This window comes from Aulonocara stuartgranti, assembly GCF_965226115.1.
Source record: "Aulonocara stuartgranti genome assembly, chromosome: 23".
Lineage (NCBI taxonomy): Eukaryota > Metazoa > Chordata > Actinopteri > Cichliformes > Cichlidae > Aulonocara > Aulonocara stuartgranti.
This window is the reverse complement of record NC_138958.1, coordinates 24,101,183-24,126,584: the sequence shown is the minus strand read 5'-3', so window position 1 is coordinate 24,126,584 and position 25,402 is coordinate 24,101,183. Positions and strand designations below refer to the sequence as shown.

General features: G+C 41.5%; 1 protein-coding gene across 14 annotated transcripts in view; it reads right to left on the bottom strand.

The window, feature by feature from the left end:
• Positions 1-2,413: 2,413 nt before the first annotated feature.
• LOC309700519 (nck-associated protein 5-like) overlaps positions 2,414-25,402 on the bottom strand; it is a 188,052-nt gene continuing 165,063 nt past the window's right edge. For 12 of the 14 annotated variants that reach the window (XM_082524104.1, XM_082524097.1, XM_082524103.1 and 9 more), the window contains 5 exons: positions 20,115-20,438; positions 17,094-17,215; positions 15,263-15,392; positions 14,963-15,138; positions 2,414-5,075 (listed from right to left, as the gene is read on the bottom strand). In XM_082524104.1, coding sequence (XP_082380230.1) covers positions 4,764-5,075; positions 14,963-15,138; positions 15,263-15,392; positions 17,094-17,215; positions 20,115-20,438 — 1,064 coding nt within the window. In that variant the 3' untranslated portion in view covers positions 2,414-4,763. Of the gene's footprint in view, positions 5,076-14,962; positions 15,139-15,262; positions 15,393-17,093; positions 17,216-20,114; positions 20,557-25,402 lie in introns of those variants that run through there. The other 2 variants (XM_082524102.1, XM_082524101.1) reach the window with 2 other exon arrangements.

The window sequence follows — 25,402 nt, the reverse complement described above, 5'->3', positions numbered from 1 at the left end:
TTACTTTCTACTCGAGGATCTTTTGCAGCTGACGGCTGGTAACTGTCCAGGGGCGGATCTAGCAAAGTTTAGCCAGGGGGGCCGATAGGGCATGAACAGGGAAGAGGGGGCACAAAGACATACTTTTCTTTCTTATTCTCATTTAAAATGTCTAGCTTTTAATCAATAACTATCTGAATCTTACACCCAAAGTCCATTACTGTATATAGTAACTGTTAAGTCTAATATACCCTAGTAAGCTATATTACTTTTTCCTTTGGGAAGATACCATCTGTGCAGTCTGCAGTTCTGTTGAAGGAAGATGTTGAATCTATTTAATTATTTTTCAAAAAAAATTTATTTCTGTGCATTTTTTTTCCCACACTGCATCAAATTAAAGTTGATTACGTCGATTAAGCATCATGAGGTGGAGGGTGGGTGGTTCCCTATTTTTTTTTTGCTGGGAGTTTGCAACCCTATTAGTTAGGTTGCTTAAGATTTCTGCTAAGTACTCTTTAAAATACCAGAATAGGAAGGATGTAGTAGGTTTAAGTTTATTAGATTGATCAGTATTGCTGAACTATGAAATATTTTGTGCAGTGTATTTTTTACATACAGGTATAACAGAATAGCTTTAGTGTTGTTGTTTATTTAAACTTGAGTATGAACTTATACAAAATGCAGCAAGATATTTAAAAAACAGTTTTATTGATTAAAAACACTATATCGGATTCATATCGGTATCGGCACGTATCCAAATTTATGATATCGGTATCGGTATCGGACATAAAAAAAGGGGTATCGTGCCATCTCTACTCCTGACATCAACCAAGAGTCGTCTTATTCTTCTTCTCTAAAAACAGGAAACTGAGGCTACAATTCAAATTCACCAAAACTGCATAACAGAAGATTGGAAAAATCTTGCCTGGTTTGATGAGTATCAATCGCTGCTGCTACCTTCAGATGTTTTCAGAATTTGGCATAGACATTAAAACATGGATCCATCCTGCCTCGTATTAGTGCTGCTGGTGTCTGCTTCCAGCAGGATAACACACCATGTCACAAGCTTAGATCATCTCAAACTGGTTTCTTGAACATGATAATGAGTTCAGTGTTCTCCACAGTCACCAGATCTCAGTCCTATAGAGCGCCTTTAGGATGCTAGATGGACAAATCTGCAGCAACTCAGCGATGACATCAAGTCTATAATAGACCAAAATCTTTGAGGAATAAAGGGACACATCAGTACTAGAAGTGGCAAAGCCAGCGTTTGTATACGAGGACAGCAAGGTGGCTGTCTGAAAGTGCTAGCAGAGGATGGTTTTGATCCATCGACCACTGCGTTATGGGCCCAGCACGCTTAGGCTGCGCCACTCTGCTGGACAGCACCCCAGATGGGACTCGAACCCACAATCCCTGGCTTTTAGGAGGCCAGTGCCTTATCCATTGGGCCACTGGGGCTGCACACAGGAGCTAGCAGGTACAAGCAAGGTTTAACTTTAAAGGACACTTAGACATGTTAGTGTTTGTGTGCCTGATTATTAACCCATGAAGACTTTTATAATCACTTGATTACTGCTCCATTTTATTATTTGCAGCAATTGACGTTAGCTTTGGCTTCCGGACCGTTTGCACGTCTCTGAAACTCACTTTGAGAACTTGAACTACTTTTCAGTTTTTGAGTCATATTTTCAGTGCTGTGAAAATCCATTAAGTTCTGCACTTTGTGACTCATTTTTATTTTTGTAATACCGCTGTGTAGTCATCACCAAATTCTGTGACCTTTTCATGAAATTTTAATACAGTCTTTTCTAATAATAAATCAGTGCACCTATGTCTCTCTTATTCTTTCCTCTCTTCGCTTTCTCCTAATCCTCTACCAGTTGCTTCCACTTCCTGAGACTTGGTCAGCTGGAGATCTCTTCCCGTTAAAAGGGAGTTCTTCCTTCCCACAGTCACCAGATGCTGCTCACAGGGGTTATTGGTCTAATACTGTCAGTTCTTTACGTTGTGATTCACCTTGAGGAATTGCACAGAACAAAAGAAAAAAAAAGCATACTACTTAACCTCGACTTTAAATCTGCTCGCGTGCTGCTCAAATAACCTACAAGCCTATGCTTAAGAGGCAGACACAGAGAAAGAGAAATCTTCCAAGCGTGCTTAAACTAATTGCGTTTATTTATATGCGTATAATTGCCCATCAGGGGACTAATGGTTATAAATCCCTCTGCAGCGAGAGCTCTGAGCTTCAGCCCCTGCTGACAGATTGTGAGGGGGAAGCGGTGATTACACGCCATGAAACATTTTGGGGAGGGCTTTCTCCAAACCTGGATTTTCACACTTAAAGAAAGGTCAAATGAATCACCGCGTATGAAGGTACACGTAGCACCTCCTTCACTATATTGCTCAGAAAAACACACAGACATCCTGCAGCTCAGGTTGAAATAGGAAATAGTTTCTCGTATTTATTTAGGAAATAGTTACATAAAATATAGCATTAAAGTCTAGTGTAACAGACAAATTGCACACAGTAATAATAATAATAACAATAATATTAATTACCAAAGTAACACTGCTGGTAACTTTCTCTTTACAAAGGAAGGTTTAAGGAAAGAGGTGAAGCATGACAATCACACTACAGTCTGACAGTACAAAATGTGGGTATAAATACTGGACATCTAGAAAAATACACAAGTCCTCTTCAGACTCTCTTCATACAATATTAACAGTTTCATAGAAAAATCGAAAACACACAGTCGGCTCTGTTGATTAGCACCAGCTGGTCAAATTCCAGAGAGAAATGTGATAAAAAAAGTGATAAAAAACATTTTAGCGTGAGCTCTTATTGATCAAAATAATATTTTTACTTTTTTTAAAAACAACAAGAAGAAGAAGAACGCCCGAAAGAAAACACAAGACGCCAAACAGCAGACATTAAACAGGTTGAACGATTGGCAAACAATTTACATCTTTTTACTTTCTTTTTGTTCTTACTTGCATATATATCGATCAGCAATGCCCGTTCTGATATTAACTTATATTTTTTTAATATATACAACATAATATACAGCCACGAGAGGAAAGCTGAGGTTTTGGAGAGTTTGGGTGTGTTATGCTACATGAGACTACGTTTGGATGCTTGGAGAGCCATTTGTCTACGCTTTCCCGATGGCTGCGTTTTCATTTTTACAATCGACTTTAGTCCAGTATGTTCCCTGAGCTACGGGCGACGACACCTTATGTTTGCTTGTTTTATCTGTACCTGGTCTCATTAATTCATGTACCATGTGGAGTTTCAAAAATGGAGTTTTATGCAAATATTGCCCATTCTGCTTGTCGTGTTTTCTTTTATTTTACACATCTTTGTACAGTATTTGTTACAGTGCAATGATAAGAAGTACACCAGCATGGTGGGAGGAAGAGGAGGAGGGGTGGTCACTAATGATACAAACGTGTATTGCTGTCCAGTCCACCACACCCAAGCCAAACCTTTAAAAGTCCTGTTTTTTTTTCTTTTCTTTTTTAGGTTGAGGATTCATCCTCGCGTCTGTAGCTCTTCTAAGGGCTTCTTGTTGTAGGCAGAGGGGACCGGCACTCGTCCTTTCATGGCAGGGCTGTAACTGAGACAAGTCCTCTCCAAGATTAGCTGAAGGTTGAGAGGAAATCAAGAGCAGATCCAAACCAAAACCAAGACATTTTTGCAAGGCTGAGAAAAAAGAAGAAAATAAACACAAACTAGTGTTTAGGGTTGGGCGATAGGACAGTGACCGGCTCAGATGATTGGCGGTTGTATTATTGCGGGAGATTTTTGGCGTTTTAGTTTGCTAATTTTCTGCGTTGCAACCGTAGACAGTATAAAAGATGGATGTGGCTGTGGTAACATCACCCATTGGTTTCAGAAGTTCAAACTTCCGATGTTTTTAAACTGCAGTTGACGAGGGACGGACATGGCACACCCCGGATAATCGTTAAACTTCAAAGAATGTACAGAATGGACTTAAATATTTACTGAGTATGACCCAAATTAAGCAAGTGAGCTAATAAACTCATCACAAAAGTGTTTACTTATGTTGTCTCTGGATTATTTTCCCATAGACAACAAGTCTTTCTGGAACTACAGGTCTGCATTCCCTGGTGGTTATTAAAGAATAATGCAGGTTTAAGGCACTTCTGCATTGGCTTTATTTCTTTATTTATTTTGTTATACTCGGAAGTACGTCCACCTTTTATAATGTCGCTGTAAATAATTAACTCTAAAGTGCAATAGCTCCTTACTTTCTGGAGGTTTTATGAGCAAGAGTGGAAAGCTGTACACAGATATCAAAGTTTTTCACTGACATGCCAAATGTTCCTGGTTTTCTACCCTAATTGTTTGATAGAGTTGCTGTTATCCCATCTGTGGTTCCCAAAGTTTGGGCGTTTTCAATAAATAAATACAAACTTTTTAAAATGTCGGCTTTCCAAAACGATGCCACTTCAAATTGATAGTTTTTTAATTAATATATATTTTTAATTTGGGAATGGCTGCTTTAAGATGCTAAGGTGTACCTCAGTTTGCCAAAATAATTAGTTGTGGAGATGTGGCAGAAAATGTTAATGTATCGCCCAACCCTGTTAGGGGTAATCCCCTAGAAAAACAGATGTAATCTACCCAAAAATCCACTCCATATGTCCACTGTGTCGTTCAACCTCCAGCCAATCAAGGCATGATTTCCAATAAGAAGGACAGAATCTGAAAGAGAAATGTCTTGAAAACTGGACTCCATCTCTACAGCCCTGCTTTTTCAGACTTCGTTGGATCCCTGGCTGGTGCAGGAAGAGAAGCTGTCGTACAGCGAGTCGCTAAGGGAGCCCACGGGATCCACCCCGGGCCTGCTCGTGAAACTGGAGGAGGACGAGGCCTCGTCTCCTTTGAAGCAGCTCTCCCCGCTCTTCCCCCCGTCGGCGTGGCAGTCAGCTCTGCGGCCGCCTGAGCCCGTGTCCGGGTACAGGCTGCTGGAGCTGCTCTGATTCAGCTTGTTTAAGGACTCCAAAGAGAAGTTGAGAGAGAGTGGCTGGCTTGTGCTGACGGGCATCTTCTCCATGGGAATCTCTTTCTGCAGAGAGAAAGGAACATCTGTTAATGAAGAGCAAATACACGCTAGTTCATGTTACGGTAAATGCTGCAGTGTGAACTTTTTGCGCTGCCCTGTCTCTACTCTAACAACAGTGAGTACGACAGTGATCTATATTGAGATTTTTGTCACGCTCAACGACCAAATGTACGTCTTGGGTGCTGGCAGGCATTCATCGCAGGGAATTTGGTCCCCTCGGCACTCTTCCTGCTACATTAACTGTGCCATTCAACGTTATTATTTCTTTTGCATTACCTCTGACCATCTGCTTTGTAGGAATACATTAGTAAAAAAGCTGCTGTTTGTTAACACTGCTTCAATTAGCAGGAGTGGTTTCATCTCTTAGCTGATGCCAAAATGTGCCAGACCAAGAAACACACCTTTAGCTAACTCAGCTACAAAAACTGTAAAAGCATGCATTAGCCGTCTGCTTCACTGTCATATGACCCATTGCCACACAATCACAGAGTAAAATAATCCCTTCAGAGGGAAAGCAACACAACACATACACCTAAAAATAGTCTGTTCTTATTCATAATGTACCTGCTTCCCAGTATCTTTTTAATGCGTGTCTCAAAAGACACTTTAACAAGGTAGTTACTGTACCCCTCAGCATCAAAACACCTCCTCAGAGGCTGTAAACAACTTTATTTCTGCAACAAATAAAGCCTGGGAGCACAGCAGCTATCTTCATAGGTGCTTTTTGCAGGGGTAAGTACACAGAGGAGTAGCTGCAGGGGCTGGACAACCTCTAGGGACCCTCCAAACCTGGACCGTTTAGCATTTAGCTGCGAGCTGTAGCTCCCTTCGGACATAAATCCAGAACTACTTCACACAAGGAGCACAAACACATACGCCACTGAACTTTATTAGCACAATTTGGCCCGTGCAAACTCTTACTGCAAGGGTCACGCACACACAGAGATCTTTAAAAGTTCCCCTTAATATGAAGGTCTCATCTGCCTCTTATCACACTGAAAACGTGATCACATTTGTCTTACTTAGCCATAAATACATGCTTTCACAGCCTTTATTACAAAAGTTCCACCTAAATAAAAACCAAAAGGGTTTGATCGAATAAGTCATAAAGCAAGGAATTTCTCCTTTTTATCAAAGAGGCCACAACGAGAAAAGTTTAATTTGGTTATTTCTGATTTAACAGTATGTAAAAGTGGGCGACCTAAGGAGACATTAGCTCACCTTTTTTGTTTACTCTGTAAAAATGTCTATGTTCATAATGCTGCTATATCCCAGCCTAATTAATATACTGTAGGGTGAAAGCTTCACATGAGCCTGTTGCTGTTAGTCTGGTCCACAGGGTTGACATTTCCAGCCACAGAGCAGGAGCAGGCTCATAGCATCAATCTACAAGAAGCTGAAGTCACGTAATTTTGAACTGTAGCAGGAAGTACAGTGTCCCTTTATGTAAGCACAGCTGTTAATTAATTAATTAGTCCTGTTGTCTGTGAAACCATTGATTGAACAGCTTATTTTAATTTATTTTTTTATTATTTATATTTTTAATTCATTCTAAGGTCTGTATGTAATGGAAGTGTGTCCATTTAGGGTTTCTTCTATTTCCTGCTGCAGCCTGATCTAGCATGTTTTTCTCCTTATCAAGTAGCCTCATCTCTTATCTTATCAAAATATTCCACCTTTGGTGATGTGGTGCTTCTGTAGATGTATGCAGTGACAGCTTACTGACTAAATGACATACCGCTGAAACTGGATTTCTTTCTGTGAGACATAGCAGGCTGTTAGTGCTCGATACAGGGATGTCACTGCTCTATAGTGAAACATTAGTGAAGTCTTCTCAGTTTCTCTTACTAACAACCTAATTACATTCACGTGCCAACCCAGGTGTAAACTATGTCATGATGAGGAAAGGATTGAGAGGGAAGAGAGGAAATCATTTGCCTCTAAATGCAGCAGGTCTCATAAGAGCATCAAATCCTGGAAGAGTTTTAAACATGCAAATGTAAAAGAAAATGCCTGAAAAGTTCAACAGGAAGGCTAAAAATGAAAGTAATCACCTCATATTGTGACTGATGCCGAATCAACACAAAACCCTAACATCCCATCGAGGCCCATTAATCTGCACGGTGACCTTTGTTGGGAGGCGGAGTCATCATAAATTTGTAAAGAGGTCGGAATCAAAAGAAATATTAAAGGAAAAATGTGCCCAGAGGTGACGTGTGACTCACATCTGACACACAGGAGCAGCTTTTTTTTTTTTTTTTTGCAGGTGCGGAGGTTAACTTCCAAATTAAAAACAGGTGCTGAATGCAGATTAGACCGGACAAGTTTTAATTCGACACCCACGCGTGCTTTTTCATAGCTTTCCTATTTTTGTGTCAGATTTTTGTCAGCTGTACAAAAAAGAAAAGACCTGTCGTTAAACCGCCTCGGGGCAAAGAAAAGAGTGCACAACGTGAATCTGTGATTAGCTGTGCGACAGTGAAAAACAGTCTTCAGATGCTGATTCTCTCAGCCAGCCTCCATTCGTCACAAACAAGAGGAGAGAAAAGAAAGGGGGGTTGGCTGTGCTATCGCTGATTGGGTTTGATTTCGGAGGAACACAATTACCAGCAGATCGAAGCTTCCCGGTGCAGGTCTCTGTACCACCTGCGGGCGCATCCAAAATGATGGCTCCACACATAACTCAGGCTCCAGGCGGACGTCTCAGTGAGAGCTTCCTTCTTGAAAACACGAGGGCCCGAATCAGCAATTGGTTCTGCATCACATGCCAGTAATAGGATGTCTAAACTCAAATTCAGCAGACCTGCTTGCTACAAAAGCTGAGTGAAAGGGTCTTTTATTAAGGCTCAAGCAAGAAACATTTTTTCGTTTTCCCCTGCTGTTATGTATTTTTCCCTTTTTACGTTAATATTCTGAGTCGTACAGATGTTACACGTCTATGCTTTAGATCTGTAATCCTTCAGATTTCTCATGAAGTCAAACTAATTGTATGCACACTGCTATACTTAGTAGCTTTTAATGACCAAAATTGTAATAGCCACACTCTGTAAATAAAAGATGGAGCTAGTAACAGTTGCCATCTTGGAGTCCCCAGGGAGGAGGGGGGGGGGGGGGGGGTCGCCTTTACTGGAATGAGAACACATCAGCAGCCACAGGTCAGGCAAAATAATGACTTTACCTTCTAAGGAGGCTGATGAGAGCCAAACCGCTCCAACAGCTGCTCATCACCTTCTACACATGCACAACAGAGAGCATTCTCATAGCCTGCATGACAGCCTTGTATGGTAGCTGCACCAAAGGTGACACAAGCATGTTGTGAAAGCAGCACAAACAAAAACAAAATCATAAAGAGGGCCAAGCAAAACCATGAAGACAACACACCCCTCGGACGATGGTCTGTATTTGTATAGCACTTTTCTAGCCCCTAAGGACCCCAAAGCACTTTACACAACCAGTCAGCCACCCATTCACACACTGGTGATGGCAAGCTACATTGTAGCCACAGCCAACCTGATGCGCACTGACAGAGGCGAGGCTGCCGGACACTGGCGCCACCGGGCCCTCTGACCACCACCAGTAGGCAACGGGTGAAGTGTCTTGCCCAAGGACACAATGACCGAGACTGTCCAAGCCGGGGCTCAAACCGGCAACCTTCCGATTACAAGGCAAACTCCCAACTCTTGAGCCACGACCGCCCCGATCTGTGTTCAGGCTCCTATGACTATGGCAGGCGCTTTAAAACTATCCAAACACATACAGACCGACCGAAACACAGCTTCCTCCCCATCTTAACACGACCCCACAGTAACTATGCATGAACCTCATGTGCAGTTTCACCTCCTTATGGGGATTTTATATTATGCAAAAAAACTCATGTAAAGTGCTCAGCATCATACCATTACAACCCTCATGTATCTGTTAATTAGTCAGTAAGCTATGTTTAAATATGGTATTTATTGTCAGTAATTTTGTTATGCTGGGATATTGACAATGAAGAATTTTTCTGTCTAGTGACAGTGATGCTGAGATGAGCTGTTTAGGGCGTGTGAACTTTTCTGTCAGTAAGTGCAACTGTTTTTGCCGCTGTTAGCCTCTGTTAGCTGCTGTTAGCCTCTATTAGCCACCGTTAGCTTCTATTATCTGACATTAGTGAAACTGTCTTCAATTGGATTGGACTTAGACACTTAGTGAATAAACTCACCAAGGATTTGAGAATGTAATCAAACTGTTATCAGAGGGAAAGTGTGGTTTTTAGGACTCTCAAGCCTAACATTAGCTGGCATAATGTTAGCTTATAACCAGCTGTTGCTGCTGTTTAGCGAGCTCATTGTCAGATGTCCAGAGACAGGAGCATCACATGTCTAATGTGCTGATAATAACAGTATCAGGAATAAATGAGTATATTTATCCACATTTTTGCATGTTAGTGTTCAGGACATTGAGGATAACATTTTATTAAAATGTTGTTTGCGTTTTCTCTTTCCTTTGCATTCTTTGGTGGAGAGGACACGTTCTCATATAATAAAACATTGGCATGACGCCTCATATTTTGAGTCTGCAGTTGCAGTTTGTTAGAAAACATAATTACACACTAATCTGTGCATATTTATAACTATATTATTCTTGTTTTTCTATTTAATAAAGCAGCTGATGCAAAGCAGTTGGTCCAGAAGTAAACTCTGAGGTTGAAAATTGCAACGACTGCCATTTACTGACATATCAGTGAGTGTCAAACGTATGGCTATGCTGGTATATACATGCATGGTTCATCATTATATATTTATATGTAGATGATGCTTTAATACTGCATAACTTGGAACCTTAATACGATTAAAATGGGTGGCTTAAAGGAGCCCTCATCTAGTTTAGTTTAGTTTCGTAACAGGCTGCAAACATGTTTATTTCTCCTGAATAGTATGTATTTTTAACAGGAATGTATATGGAGGATTGACTTGCTTCTTTTGACTGGTTTATTAAAGATATAACTTGCAATAAGATGACAAATATTATTATCTGCACTGTAAACCAATTAGCAAACCTTCCTGTCACCACGAGCCAAGATTGAGAGCTCAAGGACTTTGACATAGATGTTATTTGTTCATCCTCAAAATAAAGCAACAAGTCCACTGCTGGCATTTAAGTTTGCCGAAAGGATGTGATGAGAAAAAAAATTAATAGAAGCAGATCTGTATTCAGCACATGGAGGCATTATGAAGCGAGATTTGTGTTAATACTAACAAAACAATTTTTTTCCCATGTTATCTGCAAGAAAATCAGAGCAGCTGTGGACAGACATCAAGCTGGGTGTTGAATGGTTATTAGAAACTATTCATGGCCAGTTTCAATGACGTGAAAGTGTATTCAGTGTGAACTGTGCTGAAAGGAGGCAACAAATCACAAGTTTGGTCAGTGTCAGGTTTGAGAAAAGTTTGGAGGGAGAAGTAATTGGAAAACTCATTTTCTATTGTTGCTGACAGAATTTCAGCAACTTCGTGTCCGTGCATCGTGTGATCGTAGCGTCTGGGTTACTTTACAATGAGGACAACAGTGGTGGTGGGAGGGGAAATGCTAATATAACTTATTTATTGTCTCGGGCTATGTGTTGTCTTTGCTGTCACCACTGCGCGAGTAATTTGATCGCGGGCCAGTGTGGTGAAAGTGCGATGGCGGCTTCTCGCTTTCTATTTCGGGGTCTTTTCCATCTGACTCTGGCGATGCTATCAGCCTGACAGTGACACAGTGGGAAGCGCATATTCCTGCTGCTGATATTTATTTGTACACTGATGCAGTTTTGGTTATCTAGCAGCCTTATTTCAAACTGCATGTCAACTGAAATGTTCCCCTAACCCTCACCATGTAATTACTGCCCAAGGTAACAAGCTGTTCCACGCTTGAGGAGTCTGCTGATTTGTGCTACACAGAAGGGTTTTGTTTGGACCTGGGCCACAGGAATATCACCAATGCCACACCTTGGCACAAGTTCTGATGCTGTTTTCCTGCAGCAATATCCCAGACAAAGCGTGGAAATAAAGGGGGGAAAGTAATGAGTAAGCAGGAAAAGCAATAAAAGCACAAAAGTTCATTCAAGGAGGACAAAAACAAGACAGAAGGAGACAAAGGAAACCTGTTTAGAGCGAAAGCGGGCAAAGTCAACTGGGAAGAAAGACAAAGAGAGTTGTATGGGAGACAGAAATAGAGAGGGGCAAAACTGAAGGGGAAGAAAGGCAAAGACACGTGGGAGAAAGAGAGACTGGGAGGAAGGAGAGGATAGAAAGGAGAAGGGGGTGGGGGGCGCCGTTAGCGGGGCTGTCAGGTGCTGTCAGGATGATGAATGGGAGGCCAGCATGGGCTGTGAGGGCCCTGATGGGAGCCGCTGAGCTTTACATCACTCTCCTGAGTGTTTGTGAAAGGTTATTAAAGGCGCTTAAATCACGGGGCTCTGACACAGGCCCGCTACCAGCCACCAAACTTCCCCAAACTAAAGCCGGTGACAGTCAAATGCTCCCGAGCCACGACAAAAGGAGAGCGGCCGCACAGGTGTGGACGTGCACAGCCAGGGGTGAGGAGGTGATGACACTCGGATAGATTGTCTTTTTCAGAGGAATAATGCGGGGTAAATGGGTTCAGAAGCAGTCATCCATCATTACGGTCGGTTCACGGCTGACGAATAAGGTTATTGTTGACACGGATGCTTATTTTAACGCAGAAGTTTGAAATCAGTGGAATTAGCTGCTAGTAAAATCACAGCAAACGTACACAGTGCGATAGGATGCTTCAGTAAGTGGGTTCCCATCGGAGTAAGTAAATTTACTATGCAGCAGTAGTAAGGTGGAGTCAAACTTTACAGGTTAAATTTTACAGCTGCTCTTTTTTTATTTGTATTTTGGGTTTTTTATTGGTGCTTTGTCTAAAAACTGTAAGTTTACAATACTATTTGTACCTAAGAAAAAGTTTAGACAAACTCAGGTGTGCTGTTGTTGCATTTGAAACACCTTTTACCTTTTATTAAAGCTAATCAGACTTCCTCTTCATCTGGATTTGTCTCCCTGGGTTTGAAAAGTCACATTTTACACGGACTGGTACTTCCACTCACCGGTGACTTCATTAGGTACGTGTGTTTAACTGCTCATTAATCCAAATACCTAGTCAGTACCAGCCAATCACAGGGCCCACACATGCATAGATCCATCCTGTCTTGTAGCAATAGACATAATCAAACTCAGTTGGTACTAAAGGCGTACTAAGAAACAGGTATTACAAGTACTTTAAGCACTTTGTCTAACATTCGTTCGAGGAGTTCTAAATTGGGACCAACTTGGGGTCAGTATCTCGCTCAAGGACAGTGTGACATGCAAACTACTAACCTTTGGATTAACAACAACCAGCTTTACCTTGTGAGAAACAGGACTTGAGATGTAAGCTAAGGGTAGCAGGAACAGATATCATTCGTCACATTATTTGGTTAGCCTAGCAGACAGGTGTGGATACTTGCGTTGGCACCCATCTTCCAGTGAAAGCAGCCAGGCTCTTAAATTGGGGGAAAATTGGTTAAAACCATAAAAACAGTTTTTAGCTGCTGGGTGGAAAGTTGTTTATTTCCTCTGTAAAACTGGAAGTCTATGGGGAACGAGTCATTTTCAGAGCCAGTAGAGAAACTGCAGTTTCTGAAATGTCGTTGTTTTTGTTATTCATGTATGGAAGTTGCTGCTTTATTTGAACTTTTTGCAGTAAACATGACTACCATAATACGAATAGCAGAAAAATACGACACATTTCATACCAAACGCAAAGTGTCTTGAAATTAGAGTTAGAAACCTGCAAAGTGGTCTACAAGTAAATTACTCCTCATGACAGTATCAGCTATTATTGAGGAAGCTGTTTCTTTAATCTCTTGGATCAGTTCATAAACCTCCAATGCTACGACACACAAAGCCATTGATCCCAAGTGGTAGCAGCTAACACTCATTATCGCTGTATTACTGTACAATGGAGGCCTATTGATAAACTGCATTTGGGGCCATTGCAGCTTTGGTCCTAAAGTACGTGCTCAAAAACACGTGAATATTAGAATTAGGCACATCCACAGACTAATATAATCTCACAGCTGTGAAACAATACTAAGCAGCTTTTTAAAGAAAGTTGAGCAGCTTTATGACAGCAAGTTTTCACGGGTTTCACTCTGACAAGGCGTGCTTCTTGGGTGTTTCAGGGGTTGAACTTCTGACCTCACATTATTGCAGCAGTCCCTGTAAGTGTTGCAAGCCAACACTCAACTGGGAAACGTAGCCTTGCGCATCCAATTACATGACAGGCAGGTCTGAGGATGAGACAAACACAGCCTTGCTTGTCCTGTTTGAGTCCGTTGCGTGTGGGCTAATGGAGCTGTGCTTGCAGCTTGGCCGCACAGCGTCACTTCAAAAGCTTCCCGTTCGATGCTTTGCCTGTCCACCGGGACTCGGATCGGAATCAGAAATCTCTCTCTTCCTGTTTCCTCGCTTGTAGTTCGAGTGGAGTCGCTGAACTTTGCTTTGTTAAATGGCGAATCGGCCTCTGTACAATAATGTAATACTTGATCGAAACGCTGCTTTTGCTTGACTTGGCAGAGTCAGCAAACTGACCTCGGAGCTTAGGGGGATTCATTTGTGCTCGAGTGCCGCTCTCAGGACACTCGGGTGTGTGTTTACTTGCTGAATCACCCTGGACTCACTGCATCACCTACACCCAGCGCAATTTGTCATAATAATCTGCAGCATGGTTCAGATGGAGGCTGCATGTGCACAACAAAACTTGACTGTTTAATGGTGGGAATGAGATCTAAATTCGAAAAAATGTTTATTTTTTCTAATTTGTGGGTGTAAATGATTACAAATAGATTCGATCTGATCTCATTTTAAATTCCAAGATGACTTCAGAGGTCGAGAACCAGCCCACACCATAAATTGAGATTTTTCTCCCCCATCTCTAATAGACAATAGTTTTTCTGAAAAAGTCATGCTGACTCAGGCCTTTTTTTTTTAAATTATGGATTTTTATGTCAGGGCTGCTGCTGCTGGGGCAGGCGCACTGTAAGAGAGTTTGTCCCAGAGAGCCGGCATATTGCAGGCTGCAGGCCATTTCATGGTCTCTGATTCTAATTTGTCATTCAGCAGCGTTAAATACTTGTAGGCAAATACCCGCTGACACAAGAGGGTGAGGTGATCGAAAGCAATTAGGCGGATTTTTTCCGTGAAAATCTGTAAACGATTCCAAACGGCCGAAGAGAAAAACCTTGGGAGCGCAAACAACTCTATCGGGAAGAAAAAAGAAAAAACCTTGGATTTTTAGTGACTTTGAAAGAGCTCTTGTGCTTTGGGAGTCTGACCATCTGAGGAGTCTCCTTGCCGAAGTTTGCGACATACGAGAATCCTAACGGTCCAATTTATTCTTCCTCCCTCTGCCTCCGCTGCAAGGAAAGCGAAATTATGCATCTTCCATCCTGGGAAGACTTTCATTGAGGTCAGGCGCCGTTTTTCTGACTCAATACTCATCCTCTTTATGCTGCATAAAGAAGCATACATCTGGGAGCTGCATGGCTTTTAACACTTTAAAGTGCCTCTTTTTGGGCTACGCTAAGAGCCAATTGATTTATCCTAGAACAACAAACACAGGGCGTAGTGCATTTTCTCTTTCTAATGGTATTCTGAGGCCTACCAATCAATAATAACTATTAATATACAGAACATTCACCCGCTAAATTGAAACACTTAGAAAGTGACCTACTGGACGGCTTCCTTGACAGGAAAGTTTAACACGAATAAAATGCTTGATGGGAATCGGCAGCAAGCCTGTAAAACAGCTGTTAATGAGCGAATCTGATTAGCGGGGAAACAATGAGGAGTTTGAATACTCACACTGAGCCTGTCTCCAGCTTTTCCATCAAGGGCCGACTCCTTGTGCAGCAGGTTGTACTGCGAAATCTTCCTGCTGTCCTTCTCCAGGTGCGAGAACATGTCGTGTTGGTAGTAGTCCATGATTGACAAGGATTTTTCCACACTTCTTCTCTTCAGGGTGTCCTCATTCTGCTCGACTAGAAACGCAGGAAACAGATTCACAAAAAAGGCATTTTTTGTTAAACTTGATCCAACTTCTACAAAAGATAAAGACTGAGGAAGCTTCATGAAAGATTCAGCAACTACAACTTTCAACCACACCTGAGTCATTCCTCTTAGCTCTGTTGATCAGGGTCTTTTGCGGCGAGCCCAAAGTGCTTCCCGTCCCCTCGGGTTCAGTCTCAGTGTCGCTGCTGCTGCCTGAGTACGTGCACACTCGCAAGGCTCTTTCCTATTCATGGACAACAAAAAAGTCATTTTAAAACAGAGACATAACGCGCCTTCAAAGCCATACGAGCGCTATTATGCAGTCTGGTTTTTGCACAGAGAAGATACCAGGAAAAAACTTTAAATATAGCCCTCATGACTAAGTTAACTTTTTGCAAAGCAAAGTGGTGTTTAAGCTTCTCTCTTTTTTAGTTCAGTAGCAAATTTAGTTATTCATATGTAGATACCTACAGTTTTGAGAAAGTTTACTTTTAAAAGTTATTTGCAACATTATAAAACAGTCGGTAATGTTACAGAGTCACAAAGGCCTGGAGACCGGCTGGGAGCCATAGATCCCAATCCCAAAGTGTCAAAGTGTCCCCTTAGCAACTATACTAACCCTATAAATGGAGCGGAGCGGTCAGTAAGCCTAGAAAAGCACCATTTGAATCCCAGGTCTATAAGACCTCAGTCACACAGGTCTAGAGTTTGGTCAACAACCCCCCTGGCAACCAAGAATAACTTTGTTGGCAATTGGCTGCTGGAAGTTGCTTTCTAGGTGAAACTAGTTGCAAAGAGGTTTACTGTGCTTGGGGAGTAACCTCCTTTTAATTGCTTTGGTCTCTAGTGGTTGCAGCAGTTGCCAACTAGTCTGCAAGCACTTCTCAACTACTTGCTAAATGGTAGTGAAACTGTGAAAAGTGTGACACAAACCAGAAACAGAGACTATTAACTGTCAAATAAAAAGCCTTCTGAAACGTAAGTGAGGAGAATACGCATTTTTCACTCATGACTGGAGGTTGCCACGAGGTTGCAGACCAGTCTCTGGGCCTGTGTGATCTTACCTGCTGAGGAGAGCAAAGTCTACAGTACTTTTGGGTTAATCTTTTTCTTTTAATTTTCTTCCTGTGCACCTTGGACATGGACTAACTGCAGAAACATCTGATTCTAAACACACTTTAACCAGTGAAGTGATTGTGTGAGTATCTGTACACTGCACATCATGCTGTAGATATTGGCCAGATTTCTTTGATCTCAATGGGACTGGTTAAATAAAGGTAATAATTAGCTTGTGCATGTTGGTTATGTTGTCAGATTGGAGTATATCCTACCGGACTTCTACATCTGAATGTATTCTCCTCTACCACATAATCAGCAACAAGCTAATTAATCCCCCTTGGAGTGACAGTTTCAGCTGACCTAAAAGCTAGGCACTGATGCTCTGTAGCTGCAGCACGGCCATCATTATTTTTCTCAACACACACACACACTGCATTTCACTGTGATGCAGTTATTGTCTCCTTTCAACTATATATTCAAAATAAAGTGAATACTTCCATGAAGAAAAGGCTGTCTTTTCTGCCATCTCACTAGCTTAGCAGCGCTAAAGAAACGCATTAAAAAACTGTAACTGCTTAATTCAAAAGCAATTAACTGCAACAAAAACAGATATTTCTAAGAAGCTCCTTCACAACACGTTACCCTCAACAGTTGGTAAGTATACAGCCTCCCTGGTGACATTAGTGGGAAAAATGCTAGTGTGTGGCCACCACTTTATCACCTCATTCCTCAAAAACAAGCAATGACCATTTTCAACTCTGCAGCTAATGAAAGAATTTCATCTTTGAAACTGTGTAAAGTTTGAGACAGTGTCTGGGTATCTCTCGAGTCCCTTTAAGAACCACAAATATGTCAACTTAGACTAAGTGTAATGTAAACGACTTACGCCCAGCATATCATGGTCCTTGGATTTCATCTTCCTCTCTGCTTCTGTCTCTTTGTCCTCAGTGGAACCTGAGATGTTGCTGCGTGGGGCACAAAAACTCAACCTCTTTGTCTGGATTGCGTCTAGAAATCGGGGGATATAAAAGAGAAATGAGGCAGGAGGTTTATAACAAACATGATAAGACGGTGATGAAGGTGATGAAGGTGATGTGGCGAACACTGACCACTGAATTTTACAAGAAGATCTGAACTAACATATGACCAAGTGGATTACCTGTGCAAACAGAGCGTGGAATATCCACTGGCAACTAGATACACGCAGGATTTTTGAGTATTTGAAAAATCATTAAATTATAAGTGATCAAATAGGTTATGCAACTACTTTTTCTCTTAAAATTGATATATTTGCTGTGCTAATCGATGTGCCTGATAGTGTGTAATGTGCCACTGCTGCCAAAAAGTGGTAATAATTCAACTAGAGGCTGTTCAGCGACAAAACAGAAGCGGAATGGTTTGTTAGCCAGCTAAATGCTACCGCACAAACAGGAGAAACAGCTGTAAAGCTAGCAAGTCAGAAGTCTACCACGACAGTCATTTGAGGAACAGTCAAATACTTCAGAGCGACAATCGAAAAGGACTTTTACTTATAAACTACAAACTGCAACATATTTGGACGTAGGGCAGATAGACGTGGGAGTGGAGCAGGGAAAGACCACTGTAATTCTCGTGGTAATTTCTCCTTGAGCTGACAGGCTGATGAAACACGGGATGAGTACATCTTGTACATCCATTCAGTCGAAACCTATCCAGCTGGCTACAAACCCATTTCCCATTCGCATATCTGAATGAAACATTAACAGCGTCCACCCTGTGACTGCTCCATCCACAACTCCTGGCAGCCAACAGAACAGCTTTCAGCTGTCGTCCCCAAATGACGTCGGGCCGTCTTATTATCACTCTACCCAGTGCTGTCAGACGCCAGTTTAATTGTCTCGCATTCAGAAACCTCTCTTTCAGCTGCATTACAATAACGGGCTGCTTTTGGCTCGTGTTCTGTCTCCATCTGAGAAATCTGCATGGAGATCATAAAAGTCCTTTCCCCTTCTTCCTCTCACCCATTACGAAACAAACAATGTGACAGACGTTCTGTCTGTTCAGGTATCCTTTGCTTTTTTTGAATTTTTTATAATGATGAAGGAAAGGACAAAGAGGTAAAACCTGTGATAAAGACGCACAGCTTACTGTTAAGGCTTTCATAATCAACTTGTTTCACAGGGAAGACTCAACAGGAGCCACTTTATGTTTGTAGTTTTGCCTCAGATTCCTGCCTCTGCAGTGACACCGCAGCACTGGGGTGAACGAGATGCCGCCTAATGTCTTGTAAGCATAAATCTCCGGGTGTGAGCGCTCATCCCTGCATGTTATTGTAGCTTTAATTAGCCATCTGATTGCATGCTACCCTCCGCAGTTCTGCCGTGCATCATGGCCGACGCCGAGGCAGAAGGTGCTTTATGATCTATGGCTGCGGTGACGTGCCTATCTAATTGCATTTGTTGGTTTTCCTCGGGGAGTGGGAGTGTATGGCTTTCTACTATCTCAACTGAGTATCAGATGTCAGTGTTGATGCATTAGTCTCTGAATTAGCTGAACAAACAAGGTTCTTCTTTTAATCAGAGTTTAATAAACCAAACGGCTTCCTCTTGTCTGCTCCTCGGGAGCCCTTGAGCAGTCAGGAGGAAAATGCATTAACATAAAGTACAGTGACATTCAATACTTCACTTAACTTCCTGAAAGGCAAATAAGCTGTCTGAGGCTTTCGAGCCTAGGCTTTTTGTCCATCAAACATGATAATGGTAACGTTTACAGGCATGGATTTAAATTTATTTCCACTGTGACCTCGATGGAAAACATGAATAGCCTGAAAAGCACAATGAAAAGCACTGTTCTTTCTATTGTGGTGCCACATCCTGGCAGCTCTGATGACCTTCAAGTTAATTTAAAGAAAAAAAGTGCTGTAAAAAACTAACAGTACAAAGCACTGATGAGTATCAGTGATATATTAGATTAATAAAGCCAGACATCTATTATCTGTAAGATATAAATGAGGCTGGCACCTTTGCTTTGATTTAAGAAGCACTGCAAGTTGTAAATGTAATGCTTATACAAGCGAATGCACAAGCTAGGGTTACTGCAGGTAGATATACTGCAGAAACTCATCAACCATCACTTGTAACATTGAAGGAAACTCTTCAGATATGAAACTGCTGTCATTGTAGTGGATTTGTTCATTTGGCCTGAAAGGCAGATTGACTAGGAATCAAATATTCATCCAAGAGATTCACAAACTAGCCAGCCATATTTACTTGGCTGATATTTTGGTTAGGTGTTTAATCCAATACCGATGCACTCATGTCAGTGTAACAACACGAGTAGCTGGGTGTATTCTCCACTTTGACTGTTTCAAAGCAAACAGTTGGCCTCTTTGGGCAATCGCCATCTCTGCTGTTTCAAAAAAATCGTCTACAAATTTCCATTCAGGACTACAACCTCATTCCATTTAGGAAAAATTGGTGGGTGCCCAGTGTTTGCATTGATTTTTTTCTTTTGCATTTGGTGACCGAATGCAAGTAGTTAGCAGCAACCAACTGGTTCCCCAGAGGTTGATCGTGCAGTGCCTTCAACTCCTAAGGAAACAGTTTCAATCACAAGACAATTAAACAGGTTGCTTATTGGAAGGCAACCTGTCTCCAAACGATCAGAGACCAGCTCTGGCTGACTGCAATCGCTCTCAGCAAAGGTTTGTAAGTAACTGCTTCTAATCTATGAAACTCCCATCATGTTGCAGTCAATCTGATTCACTCTACACCAATGAGTACAACTTGTCTGCGATGCCATAGGGGACTTGACTCAATGGGTTGCCATTCCACTTAAAATGACCGGTCAATACTATAAAGGGTCTACAAACAGGAAAAAGAAGGCTATGTTGTGAGGCATTTGTTTACAGTTAATATTCCTGTCTTACCTGAGGATGCTAATTTGGGCAGGCGGCTCTGGGTGTCCTGGGCGTTGTTGTTGCTGCAGGTCACAGTGGGGTCAGACAGGGAGTGACCCATGCTCATAGAGACATGCGGGTGGGGTTTTGAAAGGGAAGGCACTTTCACATCAGGTTGTGAGGGGTCAGGGTGAGAAGAGGGAGGCTCCCGATCGAGCTCAGAGGAGCCACCGGTCACCCCCTCGGGGCTGGATTCAGATTTAGGGATGTGGCGACCGCTGGCCCGGGTGACAGAATCGGGGAGAGGGAAGGTGCCGATGCCACTGTCCAGGGTTCTCATCTGACAGCCGAAGCCTAAAGTGACAGGGAGAGGAGTGTGACGTCTGGGAGAAGCAGGAGACAACGACACAGGAAAAGAAAAGGAGGACCTGGATTTACATGCAGCGGAAAGGGTTGTGTTTAAACAAGGAATCTGTAGCAGGTTCAAAACACAATGTAAATGGAAAAAGAGAGAAAACAAAACATTTTAAACTGACACAGTACTTTTTGGAAGCTCCTTTCTGGTGCCCATTTGTAGTTATCACTATGGTGAGAGGCACACAGCTCTCATATACACAGTACACAAGAAACACCTGCTGCCAGCAATTCTGAACTAAATACACGATTGAGCTGCAACCCGAGGACATGCTCCTTGGATTCATCAGAGTGCACGCTGGGTTGTAATCAGGCGATGTGACAGCGAGTAGGAACAGATGGATGTCGTTTAGAAACCACAGTTTGCAGAGCCTTGACTCAGGCTGGAACAGATGGATGGCCATTCAGCACAGCACAGGCCCTTGTAACTGTGAACGGTAATGGCCAACAGTTACATCGGCTAATTATTAGTGGTTTGCAACTTTTTGCTGAGTTACACTGAAAACCACTGAGGATTAATTAGCTTTCTTACCAGGGACCTGTTATTCTTTTTCTTGTTTTCAGCTGTGTATACTGTTCCAATGGTGGACGCTCATATTAAACATTGCCAGAGTTTTACATAATGAGATAAAAGTACGTCAAAGTAATTCTTGGGTCAAAAAGATTCAGATTAATTTACAGCACTGGGAAAAGCCTTGAGCCACCCCCACTTCTTTCTATTTTGCAAGGAAAATGGGAAATAGTGATTTAATGAAGCATGTGTAAACATACATGTAAATACAGCATATAAAGCAAAACCAAAATGTGTAGAATTCCAACGAGCTTGAAAGTCGGAATTTGGTATGACCAAGTTTTTACTTAATATCTCTTTGGGAATCACCTGGTGCAAAAATACCATACTAGTACAGTTATCTTTGGTATTTTTCATAGATTGTACTTAAGAAATTGGGGGAAAAAAGTGTTTTTGTGACAGGCTGCTAATAACAAAGTTAAAAAAGTAAAATAGGCTCTTCACTAAGGTGGCTGTTACATACAAAAACAAAACTGGTTCATCCATTGAGTTAGGAGTCTTTTTATGCTTGAATAACTTATAGGTCAGAGTTAAGTGGCTTAACAGACAAAGCCATTCCTTTTAAAATGGTTGGGAACACGTTCTGGACTGACAGTGAGTGAAAAAGAAGCCAATGTCTAAAGAAACACTTTGAAAGACCTTCAGAAAGTCTGGAGAACTATTGCTCAAGTCTGGTTCCTTGGACACAAGAAAGATGAGAAGTATGATCGGAGATACTGGAGTGTAAACCTCCTAAAAAGTTGTCTGAAGTAAAAAACAGTGGAAGTTCAAGACTTTTTCAGTTCTGCATCTCCAAGTATTGGTTGTTAAAAACTCTTAAAGCGAACCTGAAGGCTTTCTTTTCTTCAGTCTCTCAGAAATGCGTAGATATTTACAGATTCTGCTTCTCAGTGTTACTAAAGCTTAAAGGGTTTCTTTCAACGCTGTTGTGCTTCACAGTGAGCTTTAAAAAGAATTTGCAAGTACTTAATCGGGCATACTTCAGAATTAGTTTACCGCTAGAAAGAAAAACAGAAAACAATATTTACACTTAGATGTGAAGCTCATACCATCTATCCATTTTCTCTTTGGACGTTTTTCTAGCAAGGATGCCAAGTACATTACTTAAATGTACATTATCTAAATTTAAAAGCATTGCCAATAGATGCACAAAGTAGGGGAATATTTGAGCGAGTTTTTGAGAAGAAAAATCGGTGCATGTCGCCAACTTTCAGCAGATTTCGCAACATACTGTGAAAACAAGTCCTTATATAAGTGTTTGGATGTACAGATACACCATGTTCATTGCACAGATGGCCTGTTAGTTGCAAATGTATCTGCTATCAGGCCCTCGAGGACACTTACATGTACTGGAATAAACAGAAATGCTGATCTCAGTGCATGTCATAGCCTCCGTATGCACATGGATGTTTACTTGTATATGAGAGCGAAAGGCGGAGAGAGCCATAGATTACACGGCTGTGTAATTGAATGCCAAGCCTGGCAGTTCAAAATGCCCTCTATAACCAAACTATAACAAGGTCCACAGTAATTCTACCCAGAGGGAACAACGACTGGACATAATCTAGTTTTTCATGAGCTCCCTATCACTTCTGTATACAACCTCCAGGGTTTGAGCAGAGAGAGTTGCCTTATTGATACCTCCTCTGCGTGGAAATGGGTTTATTCGAGGAAGAAAAACACAACAGAAATTGTAAGGCTGGATTAATACAACAGAGTGTACTATCTCTTTTGTTGCTGGAGCAAACATCCAGTTGAAATTATTCCTCTTTGGCTGAAGAATACAGTCTTTTTCTGTTATTTTGTACTTTCGTGCTTGTTAAAAATGTTTTAAAAAGGCAGCGCCATTTTCTAAAAACAAAAGTCTACAAAGTAAGTTTTGAACACCACACACATCAGCACCTGGTGAAGTAATAGCTGAATTATTAGTATTGATCAACAGTGCCATCAAACCTCTGCAGACGTATTAGAGTCATTTTGAGCTCCGGGTCAGTCAAAACGTTATTTATTGTCCCTTTATGAGGAAAAAAATACCTGCCTTGAGGGAAATTCTTCTAATGCACAGTACAATAACTGACCAGTGTGAACCTCCAAGCCCACATTCATAACTCGAGCTGCTTGCATCATAAACTGGCTGGATGTAAACTATTTTTATGATTGATGTGTTTACCTGGCATTAAAGCCTGTGAATGCTGCACTTTGGAGGGACGTGACATTATAGCAGTGCTGAAAAGCAACGAGCAGCCACAGCTGAACCTTTATTAAATATTTAATTCAGGCTGTCGGGAAGCGCTTAGTTGGCAGAATGTAAAGAAGGCAGCCTGTTAACCAGAATACAGAGACAATTAACATTTTTATTTTTGGTGACATGGCTCAGACCCAATATTAGTGGCTCAAGCCAAAAGTATTTTGTGATTGATTAGTAGCTTCGCAGCTCAATCTGCCAACTCTGTGCTTCTGTGGAGATTATTTCCATCTGCACTCAGCCTTAACAAACACATTTATTTTAATTGTGAGAACTGGCAGATGTATAGATTTTTCACTGTCACCAGCATGCATGTTTTGCATACAAACAGGACTAATTAAGATGTAACCCCAGAGAACAATGGCCAGCTTTTCCATCTAGTTAAAATATATTACGTTTGGAGACTAAGACTTTATTGCTATTGTTAGTAAACCTTTGAATATTCAGTTTTGTTTTTGCTCCGTTTTGATCTCCACCAACTCCTGGAGGAACTTTCTGACTCTTTAGCACCTAAGTTCTTAACTACAGTCCCTGGCCACTTTGTTAGGTACACCTGTTCAATTGCTAATTAATGCAAATATCTAATCTAATAAGTAACGCAACAACTCAGTGCATTTAGATATGTAGACATGATCAAGACGACCTGCTAAAGTTCAAACTGAGCATCAGAATAAGGAAGAAAGTCGAGTTAAGTGACTTTGAATGTGGCATGGTTGTTGGTCTGAGTATTTCAAAAACATAGATGTTTCTAGAGTTTACAGGGAATGGTCTGAAAAATTAGAAAATATCCAGTGTTTGGTAGTTCTCTGGGTAAAAACAGCATGTTGATGCCAGAGGTTAGAGGAGAATAGCCAGACTACATTCAGCTAATAGGAAAGCAACAGGAAGTACAATAACCAATCATTATGACCAAGGTATGCAGAAGAGCATCTCAACAGCAGCAGAAGACCACGGTGGGTAGGGATTGGGTATTGATAAGATTTTCACGATTCCATTTTCGATTCTGTTTAACGATTCGATTCTCTTATCGATTCTTTTTTTTTTTTTTAAAGGAGAACACTAAAGTCGATTAGCTTAGAACTTTGTTTTATATCTTCTCTTTGAACAAGATAGAAATTTAGGAGTAACATGGCCTTACAAACCCAACAGTGAGATCTTAAGAGATGCAGCCTATGGCTCTTCAATGGGGTGTCACAGGGTCCCCAGGAAAAAAATTGTAAATGTAAAATAATAAAATAAATATTCTCCTGTAGCAATAACAAAGTATAACATAAATTATTCTGTAGCAATTACACAAGAATATCCAGTAATGTCCCTGCCTACAATTAAACACATTCACTTACCAAAAATCAGGGCATCTGCTGTGGTACATGGGTGCAAACCTTTTACCACAAACTTAGTCACTGCTCGGTGACATTCGTCTATCCTGGCCTGAAAGGAGACGCTACCGGTAGACTGCAGCGAGAACTGCCAGCATCTGAGCCAGACTCTGTCTGTCTCTCTCATCATGGTCACCTAAATGCACAGTAATGGCAGGTTTTGTAATAAGGCAGATCGCACTAACATAATATGCACTGTTAGTTGATTATTTACCTGCCGCATTAACGGGAGAGGACGTGGAAACGTTACCGCTGCTGCTGGGTTGAGATTCACGAGTCTGGAGCGGAATTAAAAACACGACATTCATTTAAGGTCATCGTGTGTTTTGTGAGCAAATGCTTTTGCATATTCGCAGTGTTTCCTCCCTTAAATGAAATATCTACTTTGCAAGTATTGCAAGTTGCCCTGTTGTAATCCGTTCTCGTAAAGTATAACCAAACTTTTGAGCGTTTGAGCCGCCGTGTTTCCTGCCAGGTAAATGACGCTCCGCAACGTGGTGATGTCATTCAGGGCGACTGGAATCGATAAGGGAATCGTTTGCAAAAATGGCAAACAATTCCAAGGAATTGAAACAGTGGGAACCGGTTCTCAACAAGAACCGGTTTTCGATACCCATCCCTAACGGTGGGTGCTGCTCCTGTCAGCTAAGAGCAGGAAACTGGGACTACAATTCACACAGGCTCACCAAAACAAGACAACAGATTATTG